Below are 23,050 nucleotides of genomic sequence, written 5' to 3'. Positions count from 1 at the left end.
TATCGTAAACTTAATCCTACATTTTTCTAAGGCCCTAAGACAATGCCGCAGCCAGCCACCAAAACTTGTTGGTCACTCTCCCTCATTTCTCTTTTTAAGCTATCATTTCCGATGTTCTAACCGACCTTTCTAGAACTTTGTTTCTCAAGGCATCCCAGTTATGGCCAAGTTCTCTTCACCCATTCGATTTCGTTTACCAATCTACCCATATTGAAATGCATTTACCCAATTCTTACCGTTCTTTTTTAGCATCTACCTCCCTAACCCACTCACTTCCCTAACCGTTCTTCCTTTTCGCTGAAGTTTCTTACTTATTGCGCAGCAACCCTCTACAATCCTCTGCCATAGCGGCTAACACTGCTCCAAAAAGTTCATTATTAATTTTATTATTAAGTGGATAGAAAATTTGATGTTTTTTAAATAAAATAATATGTATGATGATACGACATTTAATTTAAATTATATATATATATATTATATTTTTAGAAAAAAATTATTCTCATTCTTAAAAAATTAATTTTTTTGATATATATGTTTTCTAACGAAAACGTTGAAAATAATTTTGGTACACCCTAATGTGAAAAGTTAAATATTTTAATATATGCAGGTGACTGGTTTTAGGCTAGCAACGTGGAGCTGCCAACACCACATGTTAAACTGAATAAAGAATAATATTTTCACAAGAATATACAATGGTTGAAGAATTCGATTCAGATTTTTCATGTAAATGCAAAATTTAAATTATTTGTCAACGACAATACATAAATGGTGAATGCTACATTTTGGTACTTATATTTTTTATTTTTCAAATGTAAAAGTTGGATGATATGATACATTATTCTTTTTAATTTTAAGGTGATGATGTGATAAAATTTCAAAGTGATACATCATCAAATCTTAATTGAATTCAATGTTAACGATCAAAATAAACCTAATTAAAAAGTACATATAACAAGTGGACGAAAATATATAAATACCAAAATTGATTTAATTATCAAATTTAATGACTAAAAATTATATTAACCTTACAAGAAACACAAAATTAATTGTGAATTTCGAGAGGAGAAAGAAGGAAAAAGGAGGCTGCTGTCTTGAGAAGAAAATAGAGACAAAGAGAAAGTGAAAGGAAGAGTTGAAGCTAAATTTTTGTCGTTAGGGTACTTTTGTGGGAAAAATAAGTTATGAAAAATAATTTTGTTGCATGGTAAGATTTTATTTTTATTTTTATTATAAAATTGAATTTTGGTTGTGATATTTATAGTAATAAATGTCATCAAATTTAGTAAATGTGTTTTGAGTCAATGAGATTTCATCAAATCTTGAATCCAACATCTAAATCCTTTTAGCTTGAATAATCTTTTTCACTATTCTTGAACCCTTAGATGCTTAGAGAGTGGCTCTATAGAAAGAACTAAACACACGATGAAAAACGAGACTTTCAAATGGGATTAGTCAAATTTCTTAAGGGGAATCCAAAATCGGTAAATTCAATCTTATGCAATTATAATCTGACAAATTTATACCACAAGTACTCACCAAATTAAAATTTATTTAACTTAAAGAAAATAACGCAATTAAAATTTTCACTAAAATTCGACAGAGTATACTCGTATTCATTTGTGTCTTTTTTTGGCAGCCCCTAATTCTTATAGGGAAAGAAAACACAAGAGTTCTACTAGAATAGAAAAAAGGAAAAAAATAATATTTTAATAAAAAAATGAGTTCTACTAGAACTTCAACTAAGGTGGATGACAGCTCAGGGAGACTTGTATGTGTGGCCCACTTCCCTAATGAATTAGTTCATTGGGACTTTCATATATTAGGTACAATTATATGTGTAGTTCAATTTTAAATTAATTTAAAATAAGCTTATATAATTATTCAATCCAATGACTAATTTTTTATTCCCAAAATATTAATTAATCTAATTAAATTAATTTTTCAACTCAATTCTAATTGTGTCAAATTCATGACTACTTTACTATATTTGAATCCATGAGTAAATAAATTTAATGCTAAATGCTCAAATTAAGACCCAACCGTTAAGGGGTTGCTCACATTAGGGCCAAAACTTTTAAAATGTTCATATAAGGGCCTAACCTTTATAAAAATATATTTAAATAAGGGTTTTCCACGTACTTCAACCCAATTTGAGTAAAAATTAGGTAAATTCTAACGTATTTGGAATAGAATACATGACAGTTGAATCAAATATTGCTTGAAAATAAAAGAAAATAATAAAAACATAATTTGATACATGATATACAATAATTTGAAAGCCTTTATTTGAGCACTTTTAAAAAGGTTCGGCTCTTATTTGAGCACTTTCAAAAAGTTTTGGCCCTTTTTTAAGCATTTCGAAAGTTTTGGCTTTCGTTTGGACACTTTTGTAAATGTTAGGCCCTTATATGAGCATTTAGAAATGTTTAGCCTTTTTATGAGTAACTCCTAAAAGGTTAGGCCCCAATTTGAGCATTTAGCCTAAATTTAATAATGCTATTTAGTAAAACTGCGTTGACTAATTAATTTAAAATTTCACTTTGGACTTAAATATTTAATTAAATTTAATTAAATAATAATCTAAAAAATTAAATTAATTTCTAAGTTGTCTTTTGCTCCTTCAAGAAAATGCATTTACTGCGAATAATAATCCATGCAACTTATTTCTCATGCATCATTTTCATTCATTCATCATATCAGTTCTTATTAGCAATCCTTATAGAGTTGTGGTTAGCTAGCGGAGGGAGCAATAATACATATATAATTAGAGCTCAAATAATTTGTAATTAAGTTCTAACTCTATGTCTATAAATAAAAAATTATTTAGTCATAGAGTCAATCCACTAAAAGTATCATGACTGATCTCCTCATTATATATCATTATGAAAGCAAATTAGATTTATGCTTTTGTCCAATAACCTTGTCATTTATGTGTTAACCTTATAGGATATCCTTGATCCCATAGGGTTATAAATCTGTTCACCCATTTCAATCCTATTTTTATCTCATGGTTACAATTGCATCTTCCATGATGAAAGGATCATTGCAAACAGATCATAGTCATAAACATTTGTCCTAAACGAATGACCCGTGACCACGTTCCTTTCTCATAGTTCATGCATTGCACATGAGAAGATATCAATTACTGTTTAACCGAATTATGAATTCCACTATTGTAAGTGAAGTCATGCCATACATAAGTCATATACCTAATAATCTAACTTTTGACTTTGATACCAAAGGAACACAGACTCTCAGTGTATCAAAGTATATGAGTTAGGTACACATGGTCAACCACTTACTCGGGATTGAGGTAAGTCACACCATGAATATCTCAAGTGAATAATTTCATAAATGGATTCAGGATAAATTCTACTCAAGTTCCATCTGATGTATTGTCAATCACACCTATGTTCTTATTTTTTGGGAGTCAATTGCTCTAACACCCGAGACAATGTATCTCCCTAATTGGACCAATAAATAACCTAATAGTCCCCATGAATCAATTGCTCATTTTTAATTCCATTGACTACAAACAATTTAAGTTACCTACTAATATAAGTTGTCTTCTCGCATCATAGTCTCACCATATAATGCAACTTAATATTAGTTAAATCCTTAAATATTCAATGAGCTAATATTTTCTTATTCATTTTAATTTTTATGCAAAAATCATTGAGGATAATTATACAAAGATATAATAAATTAATTGTGAAACTTTATTTATTTAATCAATTCATAGATTGCAAGTAGACTAACAAAATCACTACACAAAAACACATAATCATAACAATTTATACATGAAAGAATATACGAAAAATAAGCAAAATAATTTGCAATTACCTAATTTTCAACCTACTATACAGAGAGTGCAAATCCTAAATCATATCCTAAGATTATGCATATAATAACACTCCCCTTTAACCTGGAGCATATAAATCATATGCTCCTAGCTTGTTACATATATAGTCAGTCCAAGGTTTCTAAGAGATTTAGTGAGGACATCTGCTAGCTGATCATTAGAAGTGATAAAACCAGTGGTAATACACTTTGCCTCAATTTTCTATCTAACAAAGTGACAATCAATTTCTATGGGTTTTGTCCTTTCTTGAAACATCGAATTCGTAGAAATATGTCGAGTTGTTTGATTATCACATATCAACTGCACTAGGCTGTCAATTTCACACTTTAATTGCCGAAGAAGCTGTTTCAACTAGATAAGTTCACAAGTGATTAAGGCAATGGCTTGATACTCTCCTCCTATACTTATCTTGTCACAACATCTTGGTTTTTACTTTTCCATGATATATTTCTGTCCAATCCACTTTTTTGAAAAACGGGTGGACTTGGATTTTGAAAATGAAAACGAACAGTGGAGTCGCCAAGCTATCGAAACAACTTTTTTGAAAAACGGGTCGACTTGGATTTTGAAAATGAAAACGAACATGAGAGTCGCCAGCAATCCTTTTTATTTAGGTGTGATTGGATCACCTCATAATTTAATCATTTTAATAAAATTTTAAATTTAATAAAACGAAAATTTTTTGTCTATAAAATCCAGAAAACGGGTTCGGGAGTCAGTTACGCATGAGGAAGGATTAGCACCCTCGATACGCCCAAAATTGGTACCTAGTTGATTACTTAATGTCTTAAGTGTCGAAAGTAAAAAATCGAAGCCCAGTAGGTTAGGGCACAATTTCTCAAAATTCCAAACATAGAATATTGCCTTTATTTAAAAATTCCTCATCTCGAGAGAACAAAATGTCATATCCAATGAGTTAGGACACAACATATCAAATCCCCGAGAATGAGCTTTTTATTTATATGCTTTGATTAAAAAAGATACTCGATTACTTAGATTCAACGAGGAAAATTGGAACCCAGTAAGTTAGGGTGCAATCTTCTCAAATCCCAAAACATGAAATATTATTTATTAATAATTTTTATAATCTTCTTTTTTTAATTTGGATGAAAATTCATGTAATATTTAAAAATATGTCAATAAAATATTAAACTATCGAACATAATTAACAACACATAATAACGATGAATGAGACATCAATAAATAACATAATAACAATAAATAACAATAAATAAAACAATAAATAACAATAATAACAACAACAATAAATAACAACGATAATAACAATAAATAATACAACGCATAATAAGAAAATATTAAATTTAAAAGATACAAGTAAATAAATACACAAATGAGTATTAAGAAAAATAATTTATAAAAATTAATTAAATGGGCAAATAAATAAAATGGGTGATAATAATAATAACAACAACAATAATAACAACAAATAATAAAACAAACAAACCGAAATAAAATAATAAAAAAATAAAAATAAAAACCTCAAAATGTTGAAATTTAGTAAATAAAAGGATTTAATTGAAACATAACAAAACTAAAAGGTATAAATTCTAAATAAAAAAACTGATAAGGGTCTGATTGTAACGTGCCAAAAAACAATGAGGACCAACGAGGAAATTTCCCCGATCCCGATGCGCAGCGTTGCAAAATGGGCCAAAATAAAATGACGCAGAAATTATAGGGTGAAATTTAAAAAATAAAAAAGAAAATAAGATGGGACTTGATTGAATTGCATCACGAAAGTGGAGAGACCATTTGCGCAAATAGCCCATTTGGATTTGAAAACACGCAGATTCTCCACAAATCGGGTCAGGTCAGACTGGCCATTAGTAAAACGAAGCCGTTTTTGTGCTTACCCATTGGCCCAAAACGGCGCCGTTTCAAGTAAGCTATAAATACCAAAATTTTTTAAAAAAATCCTTATTATTCCTTTAATTTAAAAAACAAAAACAAAAAAAAAATTCTTTCAAACTCTCTCCCTCTCCCAAGAATTTCCAGAAATCAACCAAGCTCCGGCACCGGACCACCGTGGCGGCCGCCGGTCACCGGCGACGGCGCCGTTGTCCACGGTGGTCGAAAAGTCAGAAAAGGACCATTTTTTTGGCCTTTCGACTTCCCAACCCAAAAAGGCGTCGTTTCTCATCGGAAACGACGAACCTAGGCCTCCGATCGAGCAAAAATGCGAATAAAAGGGTAGGTTTTTTTATTTCTCTTCTTTTTCTTTTCAAAATGCAATCAAAACAAAAAGAAAATGAAAACCCAGAATCAGTGACTACCTTGGAGTATATTACTATTTTTTTCTCTGATTTTTTTATTGTATTTCTAAAAAAACCCTTTACATTCAGCTTTTTGGTGGCTTTTATAGCCAAATACACTGTCGTTTTTTTGTTTTTCATTTGTTTTCTTCTATGTGCTGTAATTGCAAGTACGGGGGCCATACGGTGGTGACATGGAGGCATGCGTGGCTGAAGGTTGGAGGTGCGGCAGCGGCGGTTGCAGCATTAGATGCAGTTAGGGCTAGGGTTTTTTTGTTTTGTTTTTTTGTTTGTTGGTTAAGATTGGGTTTGGGCTTTGTATTGGGCCTGTTATTATTTGGGTTAAGGTTAAGTTTATTTTGGTTTTATTTATTTGGGCTCGGGTCAAAATTGGGCTATTACAATTTTCTCTAAAGAAGACATAATATCCTAAAGTAGACTTTCTATTTGAGGGAGATCTTGCCCAATCTACATTTGAATACCCAACAACCTGTGTATTTCCTTTATCTTCATATAACAAACCTTTTTTGGTCGTACCTTTGATGTATCGAAGGATACGTATCATTGTATCTCAATAACTATCATATGGAGCTTGAAGAAATTGACTTTCCACACTCACTGAAAAAGAAATATTCAAATGTGTGATAGTAAAATAGTTCAATTTCCCAACTAACCTTTGATATTAACTAGGATATTTTAGAGGCTCCCTCTGTCCTAGAACAAGTTTGCATTAGGTTCCATAGGTATATCAACACGTTTACAATACAACATCCATGTTTCTTCCAATATAATCCAATGTATACTTCTTTTGAGAAATAGTTGTAATCAGCCCAATTTGCCCGGGCCCAAATATCCAGTCCATTTACAAAATAAACAAACCTACGAGCCCAATTCTAAAAAAAAAACTAATGGCCCAACACCCTAAAATTTCAGAAAACCCTAGCTCCCCTTAACACCTCCAACGCTGCATGCAAGGGCCATATGCGCCGCACGTCACGTCCTATCACCTGCCCTCCGCTACCTGCTTCGCCTGACACCACAGACCTGTAAACAACATGAAAAAGACATAGAAGTAGTGTAAAAAAGCAGAAACAGTAGAAAGTAAAAAAAGGAAGGCATGGGTGTTTCGGCTTTATAAGCCGGCAACCAAAACGTTGTAAAAGGGGACTGTAAAAATACAAAGAAAATTTCAATCATAAAATCGCAAAAAATTTTACTCCTATTGCCGTTTCAATTTCGGTTTCGCTATTATTCTTTTTATTTTTATTTTATCTTTACGCACGAATAAAGCAAAAAGAAAAGGGGAAGGGACTCACCGGAGTTGTTCTGCGTCTAGGTCGTCAGAGGACTCCTTCTTCGGCGATAGAACCCGACGTTGACGGTCTCTTGTCTTTTTTTTGGTTGTTTTGAGGCCGGATCCTGACTCAGGGGGTTAAGATCTAAAAGGAGACACTTTTTACCCTCGTCGGCCACTGTGCACGACGGCGTCGACGCCAGCGATCCGACGGTCGATACGGTGGCCATCGGCCGGAGCTAGTACCGGAGGGAAGGAAGGGTTGAGAGAAAACCCTTATTTTTTTCTTTTAAAAATGGAAAAAAATAAAGTTTTTTTTTAAAAAAATTGACTTAAATAGGCCTATGAAATGGCGTTGTTTTGGGCTTGGCCACCAATAGACAAAACAGCGTTGTTTTGGCCTTAAGATCCGCGTGTTGACTTGACCAGCAAGGAGGATCCGCGTGTTTTTGTCGGAAGGGCGAATTGCACTTTTAGCCCTTCCGCTTTTTTCTTTTTGTACAATCAAGTTTTTCTATTTTTTAATTTGGCCCCATTAATTTGTCTTGGTTTCCAATTTAGTCCCTGTTGAACCTGCGCGTTTTGGAGGGTGGGGATTATTACCCTTTCAGTCCTTTTCTGTTATTCGCGCGTTCAAATTAGTATTTTTCCTCTTATTTATTTTGAATCCGCCTCAAATATTTTGTTTTAGTTCAATTTAGTCCATTCTCTTGTTATTTTAGCTATTTTATTATTTAATTATTTTAATGTTATTATCATTATTATATTATACCATTGATCTTGTGTTATTATTATTATTTATTCATTTATACCTTTAAAATTTCAAATTTTGTTATATATATACATGCGTACATTTTATAATATATACATAGACGTATATATTTTTTAATTTTATAAATATATATATATATACACATGCTTTTATATATTTTCTATGATTCATAATTTTATATACTTACTTATATATGTTTTTACATTTTAAAATATGTATATTTTATGTATATATATATTTTTTATTTTTATAATTCACATACATATATATTTTTCTTATATGAACATATATATCTTTTTATATTTTATAATTTTATCTATTCTCTTTGTTGTTATAATTGCTTCACTTGGTGTTTATTTATTTATTTGTATGTTTATTATCATTTAAAAAAAGAAACATTATAGTTTTGTTTGTCTATTTACTTGTTATTTATATGTAATCGATTTGTCCTTTTTTCTTTATTTATTATTTTTGTTGTGATTACTTGTGGTATCTATGCTCACATCGTTGTATTCATTATTGTCATTTATTAATGCGGCATTTATTCATATATCAAATTTAACATTACATCAATTTTACCCAAATTTATAAAAAGAAAATTTTGAAAACAAAGGTAATACTTGATATTTGGGATCTTCGAGAGGATTGAGCTCTAACGTATTGGGTTTCAATTTTCTTCGTTGAATCTAAATAATCGAGAATATTCTTTAATCAAGAAAACATAAATAAAAAGTTCATTATCGGGAATTCAATACGTTGTGTCCTAACGCATTGGATATGACACGTTGTTTTCTCGAGATGAGAATTTTTTCTAAAAAATAACAAAGGCAATATTCAATGTTTAGAATTTTGAGAAATTGTGCCCTAACGTATTGGGCTGCAATTTCTTCATCTGAGTTAAACAATTGAATATCCTTTTAAATTTTATTGCACGAGGTTTTTTGGACAAGCTCATTTTTGAGGAGGTGAAATATCGTGCCCTAACTCATTGGGTGTGACATTTTCTCTCTCCGAAATGAGAGGGTCTTAACGGGTAATTTGATTTATACAAGTTTTTTTTAATAAAGAATCGTATTTTAAATCTCTTTAAAGTTTTCAATTTTTGACACTAAGACATTAAGTAATCAACTAGGTACCAATTTTGGGCGTATTGAGGGTGCTAATCTTTCCTAGTGCGTAACCGACTGTCGAACCCATCTTTCTGAATTTCGTGGACCAAAATCGTGGTTTTAATCAAATTAAATTGTTTATAAAAAAAACCACTTTTTAAGGTGACCCGATCACACCTTATCAAAAAGGATTGGCGGCGACTCCCATATTCGTGTTTGTTTTCAAAATCCAAGTCGACCCTGTTTATAAAAAAACGGTGTCAACAATAGTAATTGCGCGTGTTCGTTTGTTCCACTTCAATACCAAAAAAGTACTAACATTCCCAAATCTTTAGTTTGAAGGTGGCTGAAAAGATGTTGCTTGAGTTGAACTAACCCTTCATGGTCATCACGATGATGGCAATATCATCCACATAAACAACCAAATATATGTACTTGCCATGAATGTTATGACAATAGAAGACTGAGTTATTTGTTTCACTCATGTTCATCATAAATTGTTGAATAACAGCACTAAATTGTCCAAACCAAGCTCTCCAAGACTGCTTTAGACCAAAAAGAGATTTCCTTAATCGACATACTACTCAAATTCCTCTTGAGAAACAAATCAAAGCAGTCGCGCCACGTAAATTTCTTCATTTGAATCTTCATAAAGAATTTTTTTTAATATTGACATGATGAATAGTCGAATGATTCATTGTAGCAAGGGAGATCAAGAGTCGAATCAAGGTGGTCTTGGCAACAGGAGAGAAAGCTTCCCTATAATCAAGACCCAGAACCTATATAAAACCTTGGGCAACTAGAAGTACCTTTAGTCGGTCTATCTTTCATCCAAATCGTCTTTAACTGTTTATACCCATAGACAAACAACAGTTGATTTACTCAGTGGTAAGGGAACAAGGTCCTATGTGTGATTAGCATGAAGAGCATTCATTTCTTCCGCAATATATAGCTTGTTGCCATCCATGATCAGCCTTTGTCACACTAGCAGTCTTAGGAATGAACACATTGGATACAGATGAGATGAAGGCATAGTATGAAGGTGATAACTCAAAAAATTGTAATAAGGATAAAGATTACGAGAAGAACGCATACCTTTTCTGAGAGCAATTGGCTGTGTGTGTTCTTGAGGCATGATCAGAGATGGAGAAGCTGGTTCACTTGGACCATCTACCTAAACTATATTCGTAAGGAATGATTAGGAGAACTAGTGGAGCATCGAGAATCTACTTGAAGAGGTTTGGTGGGAGGTGGATTATTAAGAAGAGGAAAAATAGTTGTGGGGGCATTAATAACGTCTTTTTGTGTTTGAGATGGAAAGGAGAAATACTAAGTAGTTTAAGTAAAGGTTACATCTGCATGAATAAAATAATTTTGAGTGATAGGATCATAGAATTTGTACCCATTTTTATGTCAAGTGTACCCCTAAAATGATGCATTTAAGGGCTTTGAGAAAAAGTATCTTTTTCTGGCAAGTGGTTATGAACAAAACAAGTTCAACCAAAAACCCGAGTAGAAAAAGAATGAAAAGGGTAACTATGGATGACAATGGAATGGAGACTTTGGTTTTGTAGTATAGAAGAAACTATATTGTTGAGGAACCGCTCTTTTAAGTTTGGAGAGACTAGGATGAACTAAGCGACTGCGAAGATTAACAAAAGTATTAGAAGACAAGGCGGTTGAAGTTGTAATATAAGAGAGATAATCACACCCTTTCACCAATAATCTTCCCAGTACTCAGATCTTGCAGAAAAATAGAATAGGAATAAAAAATGACTTTACATTTTGTCGAAACCTTTTTTAAATTTTAAAAACACGGGGATTGATTTTAAAAAATGAAAAATGGGAGTCGCCACCGATCTTTTATTGAGGTGTGATCGGATCATCTTGAAAATAATTTTAGGTCTGCGAATTTTGAGAAAACAGATTCGGGAGTCGGTTACTCACGAGGAAGGGTTAGCACCCTCGTGACGCCCGAAATTGGTACCGAATTGATTGTTTAGTGTCTTAATGTCAAAATTTTGAAAAGATTTTAAAACACTATCCTTTGATGAGAAAACTTGAATAAACTATATTGGATGATAAGGTGCACTCATTTAGCAGAAATAAATTGCTACACTCAGTGAGTTAGAGTGCAACAATTAAATCTTCGAAATTAGATTCGTTCCTTTTTTAAGAAAATCATGGGTTTTAAGAAGGATATTTGATTATTTAAGTCAATCGAGAAATTCGAATCCAATAAGTTAGGGTTCAATTTCTCGAGGTTCTCAAACATCAAACATTGCCTTTATTTTGAAATTGAGATAACAAAATGTTGTATCCAGTTAGTTAGGATCGAACATTTTGAAACCTTAAGAATTTTATTTTAATAATCGTGATTTTAATAAAATGGACGTTTGATCATCTAAATTCATCGAGAAGAATCGAAGCCCAGTAAGTTAGGGTCTAATTTTCTCGAGAACCTACAAGCGCCAAGCCTTTTTAAAGTTTATAAAATAAAATGATTATGAAGCTTTAATAAAATTTAACTCTTACAAACGGAACATGATTGAATAACGATACATCTAATAATTCAAACTTAAATTAGAAGCAATTAAACGAATAATAAACCAATACAAACATTGATTTAAATCATATTATACAAACATCCATATAAAAAAATTTAAGCAACCCATAAATTCGAATCAATTAAAAACAAACAAAAACAATACAATAAAAAGAAAAGAAAAAAACAGTGATAACAATAAATATGCAAATATTTACTACAATTTAGTAAGGAAAAAATAAAAAGGGTTTGAATAAATTTTAACGAAAGATCTTAAAACACAAAGAAATAAAAAATGAAGTAAAATAAAAGTGAATAGCTTGGAATTAATATCTACATTCTAATCTATATAGATAAAACTTAGTAAAATAATAGTATATACCTAGTAATGATAAATAAAAGTTAAATAAATAGAATAAAATAACAAATTTTAGAGGAATAAGGTTTTTTATGCATAAATAAAATAAAATAAAAATCATTCGGAAATGATAATATATCATTATATATATACGTATGCTAAAAGAAAAGAAATCATGTTATATATGCATGTATATAAAAACATAAAGCATTATTATTAAAATTAATTTTCTATAAAGATGTATAGTTACTTATATATATGAAAAACAAATATATAAAGAAAGTATAATAATAAGAATAAGTATAATAAAAATAAAGATAAATTTCTAAAAAACATAATAATAAGAAGGATTAAATCACAAATAAAATCGAATTAACAGGGAATAAATAAGATTAAGCTAAAGTGGGGGACTATGTTGCAACACGCGCATTACATGGGGACCTGATTGGGAAATATCCCGCTTCCCCAAAACACAGTGTTGCAAGCTGGATTGAAATGGAACAAAAGCAGAATATAAGGCTAAATCAGAAAGAAGGGAGATAATTGATTCAAATACACCAGAAAAAGGGGGAGACTGGCCGCGCAAATATCCCTCCCTACGCCAGAACATGCAGATCTAACCGCGTCTGGGTCGGGTCATCGGGTCGCGGCCTAAAACGGCACCGTTTCAGAGTCAAGGAATCAGGCCCAAACGACGACGTTTCATGATCCCCCTTTTAAGCCAACACCAAAGCCCCATTAATCTAAACAGAAAAGAAAAAAAAACCTAAAAATCTAATCTCCTTTCATTCAAGTTGCGTCGCCTCAGCCCTCTCCTCATCTGGTCCAAACTCCGATTACGGCGGAGTGAACCAGGATCCGGCGTTCCCCTTTTTTAAGGTGAGTCTCTCTTCTCCTTTCCTTTTACGATAATCAAAAAGAGACGAATATAGAAAAAAGAAACCGGAAATATTACTAAAAAAAAAACAAAGAGGGATCACCTTTCGAACTTTTTCTTTTCGATTTCTCTGAATATTTCGTATACAATATGCGTGTGTGATTTTTTGTCTCTGTGTGTCTAATTACAAAGGGTTTTGCCCTTGTTTTATAGGCCGAGAAAAAGAAAAAGAAAAAGAATACAATTTTTTCGTTTCTTTGCTGCGTTTTCATCCTGTTTGCAGGTACGGCGCGTAGGGCTGGGGACGTGGCTAGAGGTGCTCATGGGCCGGGCCGGGTTCGGGATGGGCCCAGAAAAAAATTTCAGCCCGCGTCCTAGGCCAGGGCACGACCCGAAATATGGGCCTGAATTTTAGCCCGGGCCCGGCTCGGGAAAAAAATTCTAAGGCCGAGCCCGGCCCGGCCCACTTTTTAAATAAATACAAAAAAATTATTTTAAAAATAAAAAAATTTTAAAAAAAAGTATTTTAAAAATATTTTAAAATAAAAAAATAAAAATAAAAATATATTTATTATATTCGGGCCGGGCCCGGGCCAAAAAAGTTAGGCCCGAGCCAGACCCATTTTCTAAACGAGCCTCGTTTTTTTGCCCAAGCCCATATTTCGGGCCTATATTTTTACCCAAACCCTCCCATATTTCGGGCGGGCCGTCGGGCCGGGCCGCCCGGCCCATGAGCACCTCTAGACGTGGCATGTACGGAGGCGAAGGTGCATGTGTGAGGGCAGGGGCTTGGCACGCGCGGAGGAGTTAGGGTTGCTGCGGCGCTGGGGTTTGCTCGCTGTTAGGGCTTCTGCAGTTAAGTTGGGATTTGGGTTGAGTTGGGCCACATATGTTTGTTGGGCTCATTTTTTATTTTTGGTATTTAGTTTATTTTGTAACTAGATCACATATATGTAAAATGGATTGTTTGTTTGGACTTTATATTGGGTTTATGAGTAGTTTATGGGCCGGGCAAAAATGGGTATTACACATTTTATTTGGTTAGGGAGCTTACGATTAGATATTAAGCTATACGAGAATTCTGGGGCATACAATACTGGCTTTTATGGAATTGATGGGAGAGGATGGATTTCTCCAACCCCTTCAATAACAATTTGAGTACCATTGGCTAAGGTAACTATGGAAGAGGTAAAAGAAAAGACAAGAGTAGAGAAATGTTTTTATTACCAGAGATGTGATTTGAAGCACCCGAGTTAAATATTGAATGACCATTTGAGGAAGTCTTTGTTAAGCATGCAAAGGAATTACCAGGCTGAGCAACCGAAGCTAGAAACGAAGAAGAAGACTACTGTTTTGATGCTTGATACCGCAAGTATTCATCATAATCTGATCTAACTAAGGGGACAGGTTTATCTCCTTGTGTAGGTGGCATTAGAAGTAAACCATTCCCTTGAGACTGAGCAACATGAGAAAAGGATCAAGTATGTTGATTATGACGGGAATGTCATCCATGGAGGGCTCAACAAGTGTTACGTGTGTGACCTCCCTTGTCACAATGGGTACAGTAAAGTTTAGAGCCTTTGCCTCTCCCTTTTCAATAATCCTTCTATTTCTTAGTGTTTTGTATGGCAAACACAGATGATTAAGTCTCAGTTTTGTTAGAAAAGGTGCAAAGGAGGTGAGCCAACACATCTTCTAGCGTACGAATCACTGGACTAGCAAGGATTTGTTCTCGTTCTGGAGCCAAATATGCACGAAGTCCTATCAAGGCAAGCACCATCAAAAACTTATGTTGTTGTTCCTGATCAGAAACTGTTTTTTAGAGATGGGCATGAGACAATTAAATTCATCTTTCAAAGTCTAAACTTGGACAAAATAACTAGCCATATCCTGTTGATTTTGCTGAAAATAGACCAAACCTGTCACAACTTTATAAATACATTGAACATCATTAGTATATAAAGTTTAAGCCTTATTCCACACTTTATAATAGGTTTTGCAATACTGAAATAAAGTGAGCAATTTTGGGTCGAGAGAATGCCATACCAAGCTACACAATTGAGCATCAATCTTAATCCACATATCCTTATTTTTCTCATCAATATTTTGAGCCTAATCTAAAGGTGATCTTTATACTCTTAGCCCATAAACCATAACTCAATAGATGTGACCCAAGAGATATAATTATCACTGCCTTGAAGTTTGACGGTGGTAATTGCTAAAGGATTCATTTTGGAGGAAGAAAAAACAAGGAGCAAAATTAAGTAGTGACGAAATTGTATGAGGTCAGCACCACTAGGATCAGATGGTTTGGGTGAAGCTCCTGGAAGACTTGTGACACAGCATGATGGTAGGTGAAGGGCCTACACTAGGGTCAAAATTCTAACATCATACATATCATAACATTAATATTGAAGAGAAAAAAACATGGTAAATCTTAAAATTATACATGAATTTTAATTTAATTTGTAATTTTGAAATATGAATTTTAATTTGTTGTAATTATACTCATGAAACTTTGATTGTGGTTCAAATGTATATACAAAATTTTAATTTTGATTAAATCATGCACATCTAAAGATATAAATATATCAATATAATATAATTATGTGTATGCAACGTATAAACACAAAATTATGTTATATTAATAATTGTGTTAATAATTTATGAGAATTGGATCAAATCAAAATTTCATGTATAAAATTGCACAAAGTCAAAGTACATGTAAAGAATTGCACATTAGACTAAAGTTCATGTATAGTTTTGATATTTATCCTAAAAAAACACAGGTTTATAAGTTTAAAATCCTTAAATTTCATGTATATCTTTAAGATTTATCCTTAAAAACACAGGTTTATAAGTTTAATAATCCTTTAAGAAAAAATCAATTAAGCCCCTCGATTTAATTCACATCCAGTTGAGCTCTTGTTGTTAATTGAAAAGTCAATTAAAATATTTGTTAACTATTTTTATCTTTGATCATGCTAACCATTAAAATAGATTAGCAGATTGATCAAAAGGTGACATGTGTCAATCGCTTGATCTACTCAATATTTTTAAAATTGTATCGATAATTGAATCAATCTGACCATAGATTCGTTGTTCAACTGATTTAATCCGTTGGAAACCGATTCAACTATATATAATAATATATTTATTATTTGTTTGTTTTAGGTAATATATATATATATTTTTAAAACCTGATAAAAAGATGCTTTGAAAAGTCAATTCTTGCTTAAGAAATGAAACTAAAATGTATTATTTTATTTCTTTTTCACATATTTCTGTATTTAATATGTTGACGCCATTTTTTTGATAAAACGGAGTCGACTTGGATTTTAAAAACAAAAACGAAAAAAATCGGGAGTCGCCACCAATCTTTTTTGATAAGCTGTGATCGGATCACCTTATAAAGTGGTTGTTTTCAATAAACGATTTGATTTTATTAAAACAACGATTTTGGTCCACGAAATTCAGAAAAACGAGTTCGGGAGTCGGTTACGTACGAGGAAGGATTAGCACCCTCGTAACGCCCAAAAATTGATACCTAGTTGATTAGTTAATGTCTTAGTGTCGAAGATTGAAAACTTTAAAGAGATTTAGAGTATGATCCTTAAAAAACTCGAACGACATGGATTAAAATTTAAGAGGATATTTCGCTATTTAGTCGAACGATAAATCGAAACCCAGCACGTTAGGGCACGTTTTCTCGAATTTCCAAACGCAAAACATTGCCTCGTTTTAAAATTTCAAAATGATATTCGACTATTTGGCCAAACGAGTAATCGAAACCCAACATGTTAGGGCACATTTTCTCAAATTTCCAAACGCGAAATATGGTCTTATTTTGAAAGTTTAAAAAGGGTATTTGGCTATTTTGGTCGAACTAGAAATCGAAACCCAACACGTTAGGGTACATTTTCTCGATTTTCCAAACGCAAAACATTGCCTTATTTAGAAAATTTTCTTTTTGATGTATGATGTTAATATGAATAACAAAACGATAATGAATACGACAAGTTAAGCATAAATAATACAAACAATCAATAAAAATGAAATAAATAAATATAAGAGATGAATCAATCACATAACAACAAGTAAATAAACGAATACAATTAAAATATCCTTTTGAAATGGTAATAAACACGTAAATAAGTAAATAAGTAATAATAACAATAAAGAAGATAAATAAAATTAAAAAATGTGAAAAGACATATGTATATTTATGTGGACAATTTTATAAAATAAAAAATGTGTATATATGTATATCATAAAATATATGTCAATATTATATAAAATATATGTATGCATGTACATATTTTAAAACGATAAAACATAAAAATGTATATTTAGGAATTATAAAATATATGTATAAGTTATAAGAACGTATATATGTATATATATTTTTAAAATTATAAAGTATAGAAGACTTATGTATATATATATATATATATACATATATATAATGCATATAGATTATAGAATATAAACATGTGTAAGTATGTGTATTAATTAAAATGTATGTGTATTATAAAATGTATGCATGTATATGTATATGACAAAATATGAAGTTAATATATATATATATATATATAAATAAGTAAATAACATTAAATAAAATATTAAATAAAACTGATTTTTAAATATGTATATTTATATAAAAAAAACTTGAAGTTTAAAAGGCTGAGGATCGAATTGAAATCAGACCAATAATTTGGGGCCAAATTCGCAAATAAAAGGTTCAGTGGGCTGAAATGAAGCACGCGCAAAGTGTGAAGGACTGATCGGGAAATATGCCCAAGTCCTGAAGCGCAGCATTTAGGCGCGGACAAAATTGGAACATGCAGCAAATTTGCGGGGCCAAATTAAAAAAATAAAGAAACAAGCAGAAGGATTAAATTAAAACAACACAATAATATGGAGGGACCAAGGGCGAAAATTTCCCATTCAACAGAAACGCGCGGATCCCATAGGCGGGTCGGGTCGAGCTCGGATCCTAAGGGCCGAAACGGCGTCGTTTTCTCTTGCGATTTAAACACCTTTTTTTTTTGCATTTCTCTCCCCCACACACGAGAAAAAAAACTGCAGCAGCCCTCTCCCCTCTCTCCCTTTCCGGCCTAGGTCCGACGAAGGCCACGGCGCTCCTCCGCCGTAATGTCGCCGTACCGGAAAGCCAAAAATTCCCCAAACCCAATTTTTTAAAAAAAATCCTTTTTTTCTAAAATATATACCCGATTTGGGTATTTTGAAACCAAAAAAATGAAGGAAAAATAAAAAAGGAAGGGCCTTTCGGCCTCTGTCATTTCGGCCGCCGCCCAAGCGAAATCCTAATGCGTTTCTGCGGCCCCGACAAGCGGAGGGGGATTCCGACGGTGGTGCTATGCCCGGCCACAGGTACGCCCTCCTCTTTCTTTTTATTCTATGCACCTTTTTATTAAAATAGATTTGTAAAAATAATAAATAAATAAAATGGAAAACAAAGAGACAAAAAAAAATCTAAATCAACACCTTTTATTGCTTCTAATATTCGTGAAATTGCCAGAAGCCCAGAACTATTGTTCATTGTGGCTTTTTATAGCCATTTTACAACTTTTTTTTCTATTTTCTTGTTTTTTTCTGTTGTATGCTTCTGTTGTCTTCTTGTGCTTGCGTGTTTATTGCTCTCTGCAGGTGTCTGACACGCGTGGAGGGCAAACGATTGGCGACGGTGGCGGTGGTAGCGAAGAGGCTGGTGAGGCGTGCGGCGCCTTGATTTGGCTGGAATAAAAAGAAAATCTAAGAAAGAAAGAGAGGTTGAATGGAGAGAACAGAAGAACAAGGAAGAGAGAGAGAATACTGGAATAATATTCTTTTCATTTGATATCGTTACTCACGTACTGCATGCCGTTTTAAAGGAAAACTAACAAGGTGACGTGTACAATTCTGTTGAAATTAAAACGCACCGTTTCATTAAACTTAAAACTCCTCAAAACACCCCGTATTTAACTACGATTCTATAATTCTTTTCTACTGATTTTTCAACTCGTAACAGTCTGACACGCGTGGAGGGCAAACGATTGGCGACGGTGGCGGTGGTAGCGAAGAGGCTGGTGAGGCGTGCGGCGCCTTGATTTGGCTGGAAGCTAGGGTTTTCTTTTCTTTTTTCTGCTGAATGTTTTATGTTGTATTGGGCTGTGGGCTAGTAGGGTTTTTGTTGGACTGGTGTTTAGGTTTTATTTGTTTGGCATTGGGCCTGGGCAGAATTGCTATTACGTAATAAACTATTGTTTATTTCCTTTCCAATTTCCATATTTCTTCAAGTCTCTATTTCTAGAATTCTCCATATCAAGTACCTCTCATTGTCTTTCTATTCATCTCCATCTCTCTTTCTCTATCCCTCGTCAAGTCTCATCTCATCTAAATCCCACTTTTCCCCTTCCCCTCCCTTCGCTCTCAAGTTTTCACTTTCCTTCACTTTTTTATTGAAAATTTTAATTTCCTTTCATTCTAAAAGTAAATTAAAACTTGAGATTTTAGAGAAGAGTAAATAAGGTATACCACAGCAACAATTTTATGTCACTAAATTAATTCAAGTCCTAATATTTAGCTATTTCCATGATTTATTTTAGTAAATAGAAAGAAAATTATTACTTATTTTTCTAAATTCAAATTTAAATTTGTACTAACAATTTTTATTTTCAACCTAACTATTGCAATATATACATAACAAATATTTTTTCTCTCATGTTATTACGCTACTATCCAAACCAAACATTAGGGTGTTTTTTTATTGCTCAACTAGTTTAAGTTTTAGCTTTGGGCAATTTTTTTAACTTCTGTTTTTCTTATTAATTTGTTTTATTTTGGTTGGATTGGGTTTTGTAATTTTTTTTATTGATTTAGACTGGTTTTTAGGGATTTTGGGTCTGTTGTAGCCTCTCTCTCTTTTTTCTTTTTTTTTTTCTAGTTTAACCGATTTAACCAGCTTGCTGTTCACTTTGACTTATGGGTTAACCGGTTTTTCACCTTATTCTGAACTGGTGTACCGGTAGGCTTCCGATTCAGTCGGTCCAATTTGTTAATTCAATCCAATTTTAACAACATTGAATTTATTCTTTCATTTTTTCAATGAAAATCATAAAATATGAAAAAATTGTAGAAATATGAAAATTATAGAAATATATGAAAATATTAAAAATTTAGATAAACCTATAAAATTATAAAAAATAAAAGCTAATAAAACTTATAAATATTATAAAAACATATAAAATCCTAAAAATAACAATAAATTGTAAAAAATATAGAAGTACCTATAATATTAAAATAATTATATAAATTTAAAAAATCCTAAAAACGCATAAATTTTATAATAATTCATTAAATTAAATAATTATGGGATGAAGAATAACTATCACTATCACGTAGGCTATGCATTCCCCTTTGCTATTACAGCACTGTAGCGCTAGAATCGAAAAATAATGTTTATTTCTTATCTCACAAAATTGAGGGACAACGTGCACTCTGCTACCACAACATCTTTCGTCATTTTAAGGATGGAGATAATTTTGTGGTAATGATATGAACATATTTTCTTCTAGATACAGTGTGAAAAATAAGAAAATTAAGATGCAAAAAAAAAAAATCCAAAACATAGATTAGATAAATATTTTTTAATTGATGAAATTAAAATTCAACCTCTTGTCTTATAGTAAGTAGCATATACAGTCATTTTGACCGGTGCTGCCTCCTGGGATTTGCTTGGATAAGCGAATTAAAAAACTGGGAAGTTAAAAGAGATGTTTCACTACGACCCGCCACCTAATTTGAGAAAAAAAAAAAAAAAGCCCACTATAAATAGACATAAATCCCTACACAAAGAGAAACCAAGTTAGATTACAAGCTGATTTAGTGTAAGAAAACATTTCCTTAGAGCATAAAAGAAAGTTAAGAACATGGCTGTTGATGCTGAAATTGAGCTCCCAACCATTGAGTTCCGTTCATCGGATTTGAAGCGAGGAACCGAAGGGTGGAACCGTTTGTGCAAGAGGGTTCGAGAGGCTTGTGAGACTTTCGGTTGTTTCGATGTGGTGTACAAAAAGATATCAACAAAAATTCGAGAGGATGCATTTGAATTGTTGAAAGAACTAGTTGAGGTCCCAGTGGAGAGGAAACAGAAGAACACTAGTCCCTTGCCTTACCATGGTTGGGTTGGACCATGCGAGCAGGTTTCTGTGTTGTATGAAGGCTTCGGAGTCGGAGATGCCTCCAACTATGACTCTGTTAAAAGCTTTGCTCAACTTATGTGGCCTAATGGTCACCCACGCTTTACGTAAGAAAAATTCTTTTACCTTTCTAATTTTGCAGGTTGTGTTGATTTCAGATCAATTTTGATTCAAAAGAGTTGGAATTATTGACTTTTTATTTTGATATTTTATTTTCAGTGAGACCATACATACCCTAACAACGCAAATCGAGGAGCTGAACAAGTTAATTTGGTTAATGCTAACTGATAGTTACGGATTACGGGAGGATTCACTGAAAATGAACTACACAACGTTGGTGCGGATGATGAAATACCTGGCCCCTCCACCAGGGGAATATGAGAGAGGACTCTTTGCTCATACTGATAAACCAGTTAGCACACTTATTTGTGAGGACAAAATTTCAGGGTTGGAAATTGAGGTCAGTGATGGCCAATGGATCAAGTTGACTAATTTATCTCCTTCTTCCTTTGTTTTTATGGTTGGAGATCCTCTCAAGGTACTTTTTCTATATTTGATTAATATTCGCCTTTTAATTTATTTAAAACTTAACATAAATGATCTATGTGAACAGAAGAAGCAATATAAGAGTCAAAACCAAGTGAGATTTTATCTTTTTTTTTGAGGGGAGGGGGGGAAGCCTTGTCCCTTGGGTACTATCTCTGAGTTCTGAGTTCGATTAAGTCTTGGATTCAAACATTGGACAACCCTTCTTTTAGCTTCTCTATATATATATATATTAGATCAAATTTTTAATGTGAATAATTACCATAAATTACTTATTGATGTTGGCATAAGATATCAAGTTCAAAATTTTGAATAACTCTTTTACTTTGCTCATGATAAAAAAATTAATGATATTAGATTATTGATGTTAAAAGTTAATAATTATCAAAAAAATACTTATTGATGTTGATTTTGGAAATTGAAGGCATGGAGTAATGGGAGATTGAAATCAGTAAATCACAGAGTGATGATGAGCGGAGACAAAGATCGATATTCTATAGCAGCCTTTGTCATTCCAAATGAGGGTACTATAATCAAGGCACCCAAAGAACTTATAGATGACCAACATCCTCAGCTTTTCAAGGAATTCGATTTCATGGACTTCTTCCTTTATGCCTTTTCTGACCCAGCAAAGCACATCGACAACGGCCAACTGCTCTACTCCTATGCTTCTCTTTCACCACCGGTTTCCCATTAAATGCATACCGATATCGACAAGTAAAAGCCCAGTTTTAGTATTAAAATAATATTACAAATAATAAATGGGGTCCTATACTTGAGATTTCCATTTTTGTAATGTATTACCATGTTATAGGGTTTTTTTCTCATTAAAGAAAGTTTTATTAATAAAAGTGCAAGGCACCATAAAGGAGAAGACACCAAAAAGTTAGTCTTTGAAAACAAAAACCTTTAACAAATCATTAAGCAAATAAATTGCTAAAAGCATCAATGGGAAAAAGAATTTCCCCCTTACCTTAAAAAACCACCAAAACTTATCCTTTAAAAAACATCGCAACTTTCTATTTGAGAAACGATTGTATGAAATAGGGATCTCATGTCATTTGTATCCCTTTTTCAATAGTTTAATGCTTCATCAACATTTTCATCCTAAAATCAATCAAATCCAAATGAAAATCTAAAAATTCAGTATAAAATTGTTGATGAGATATATTAGTCTTTTTTTCGATACAATATTAAAGATAGGAAATGAGAA

At 32.6% G+C, this 23,050-nt stretch overlaps 1 protein-coding gene across 1 annotated transcript; it reads left to right on the top strand.

The window, feature by feature from the left end:
* The first annotated feature begins 20,950 nt into the window (after positions 1 to 20,950).
* On the top strand, positions 20,951 to 22,688 carry LOC128031846 (probable 2-oxoglutarate-dependent dioxygenase AOP1). The gene is made up of 3 exons (XM_012606283.2): positions 20,951 to 21,398; positions 21,511 to 21,829; positions 22,262 to 22,688. Exons 1-3 carry the CDS (start codon positions 21,022 to 21,024, stop codon positions 22,532 to 22,534), a joined length of 969 nt encoding a protein of 322 aa, XP_012461737.1. The 5' UTR covers positions 20,951 to 21,021; the 3' UTR covers positions 22,535 to 22,688.
* Positions 22,689 to 23,050: the final 362 nt, after the last annotated feature.

This window comes from Gossypium raimondii, chromosome 13, assembly GCF_025698545.1.
Source record: "Gossypium raimondii isolate GPD5lz chromosome 13, ASM2569854v1, whole genome shotgun sequence".
Classification (NCBI taxonomy): Eukaryota; Viridiplantae; Streptophyta; class Magnoliopsida; order Malvales; family Malvaceae; genus Gossypium; species Gossypium raimondii.
This window is presented reverse-complemented; position numbering and strand designations above follow the sequence as displayed.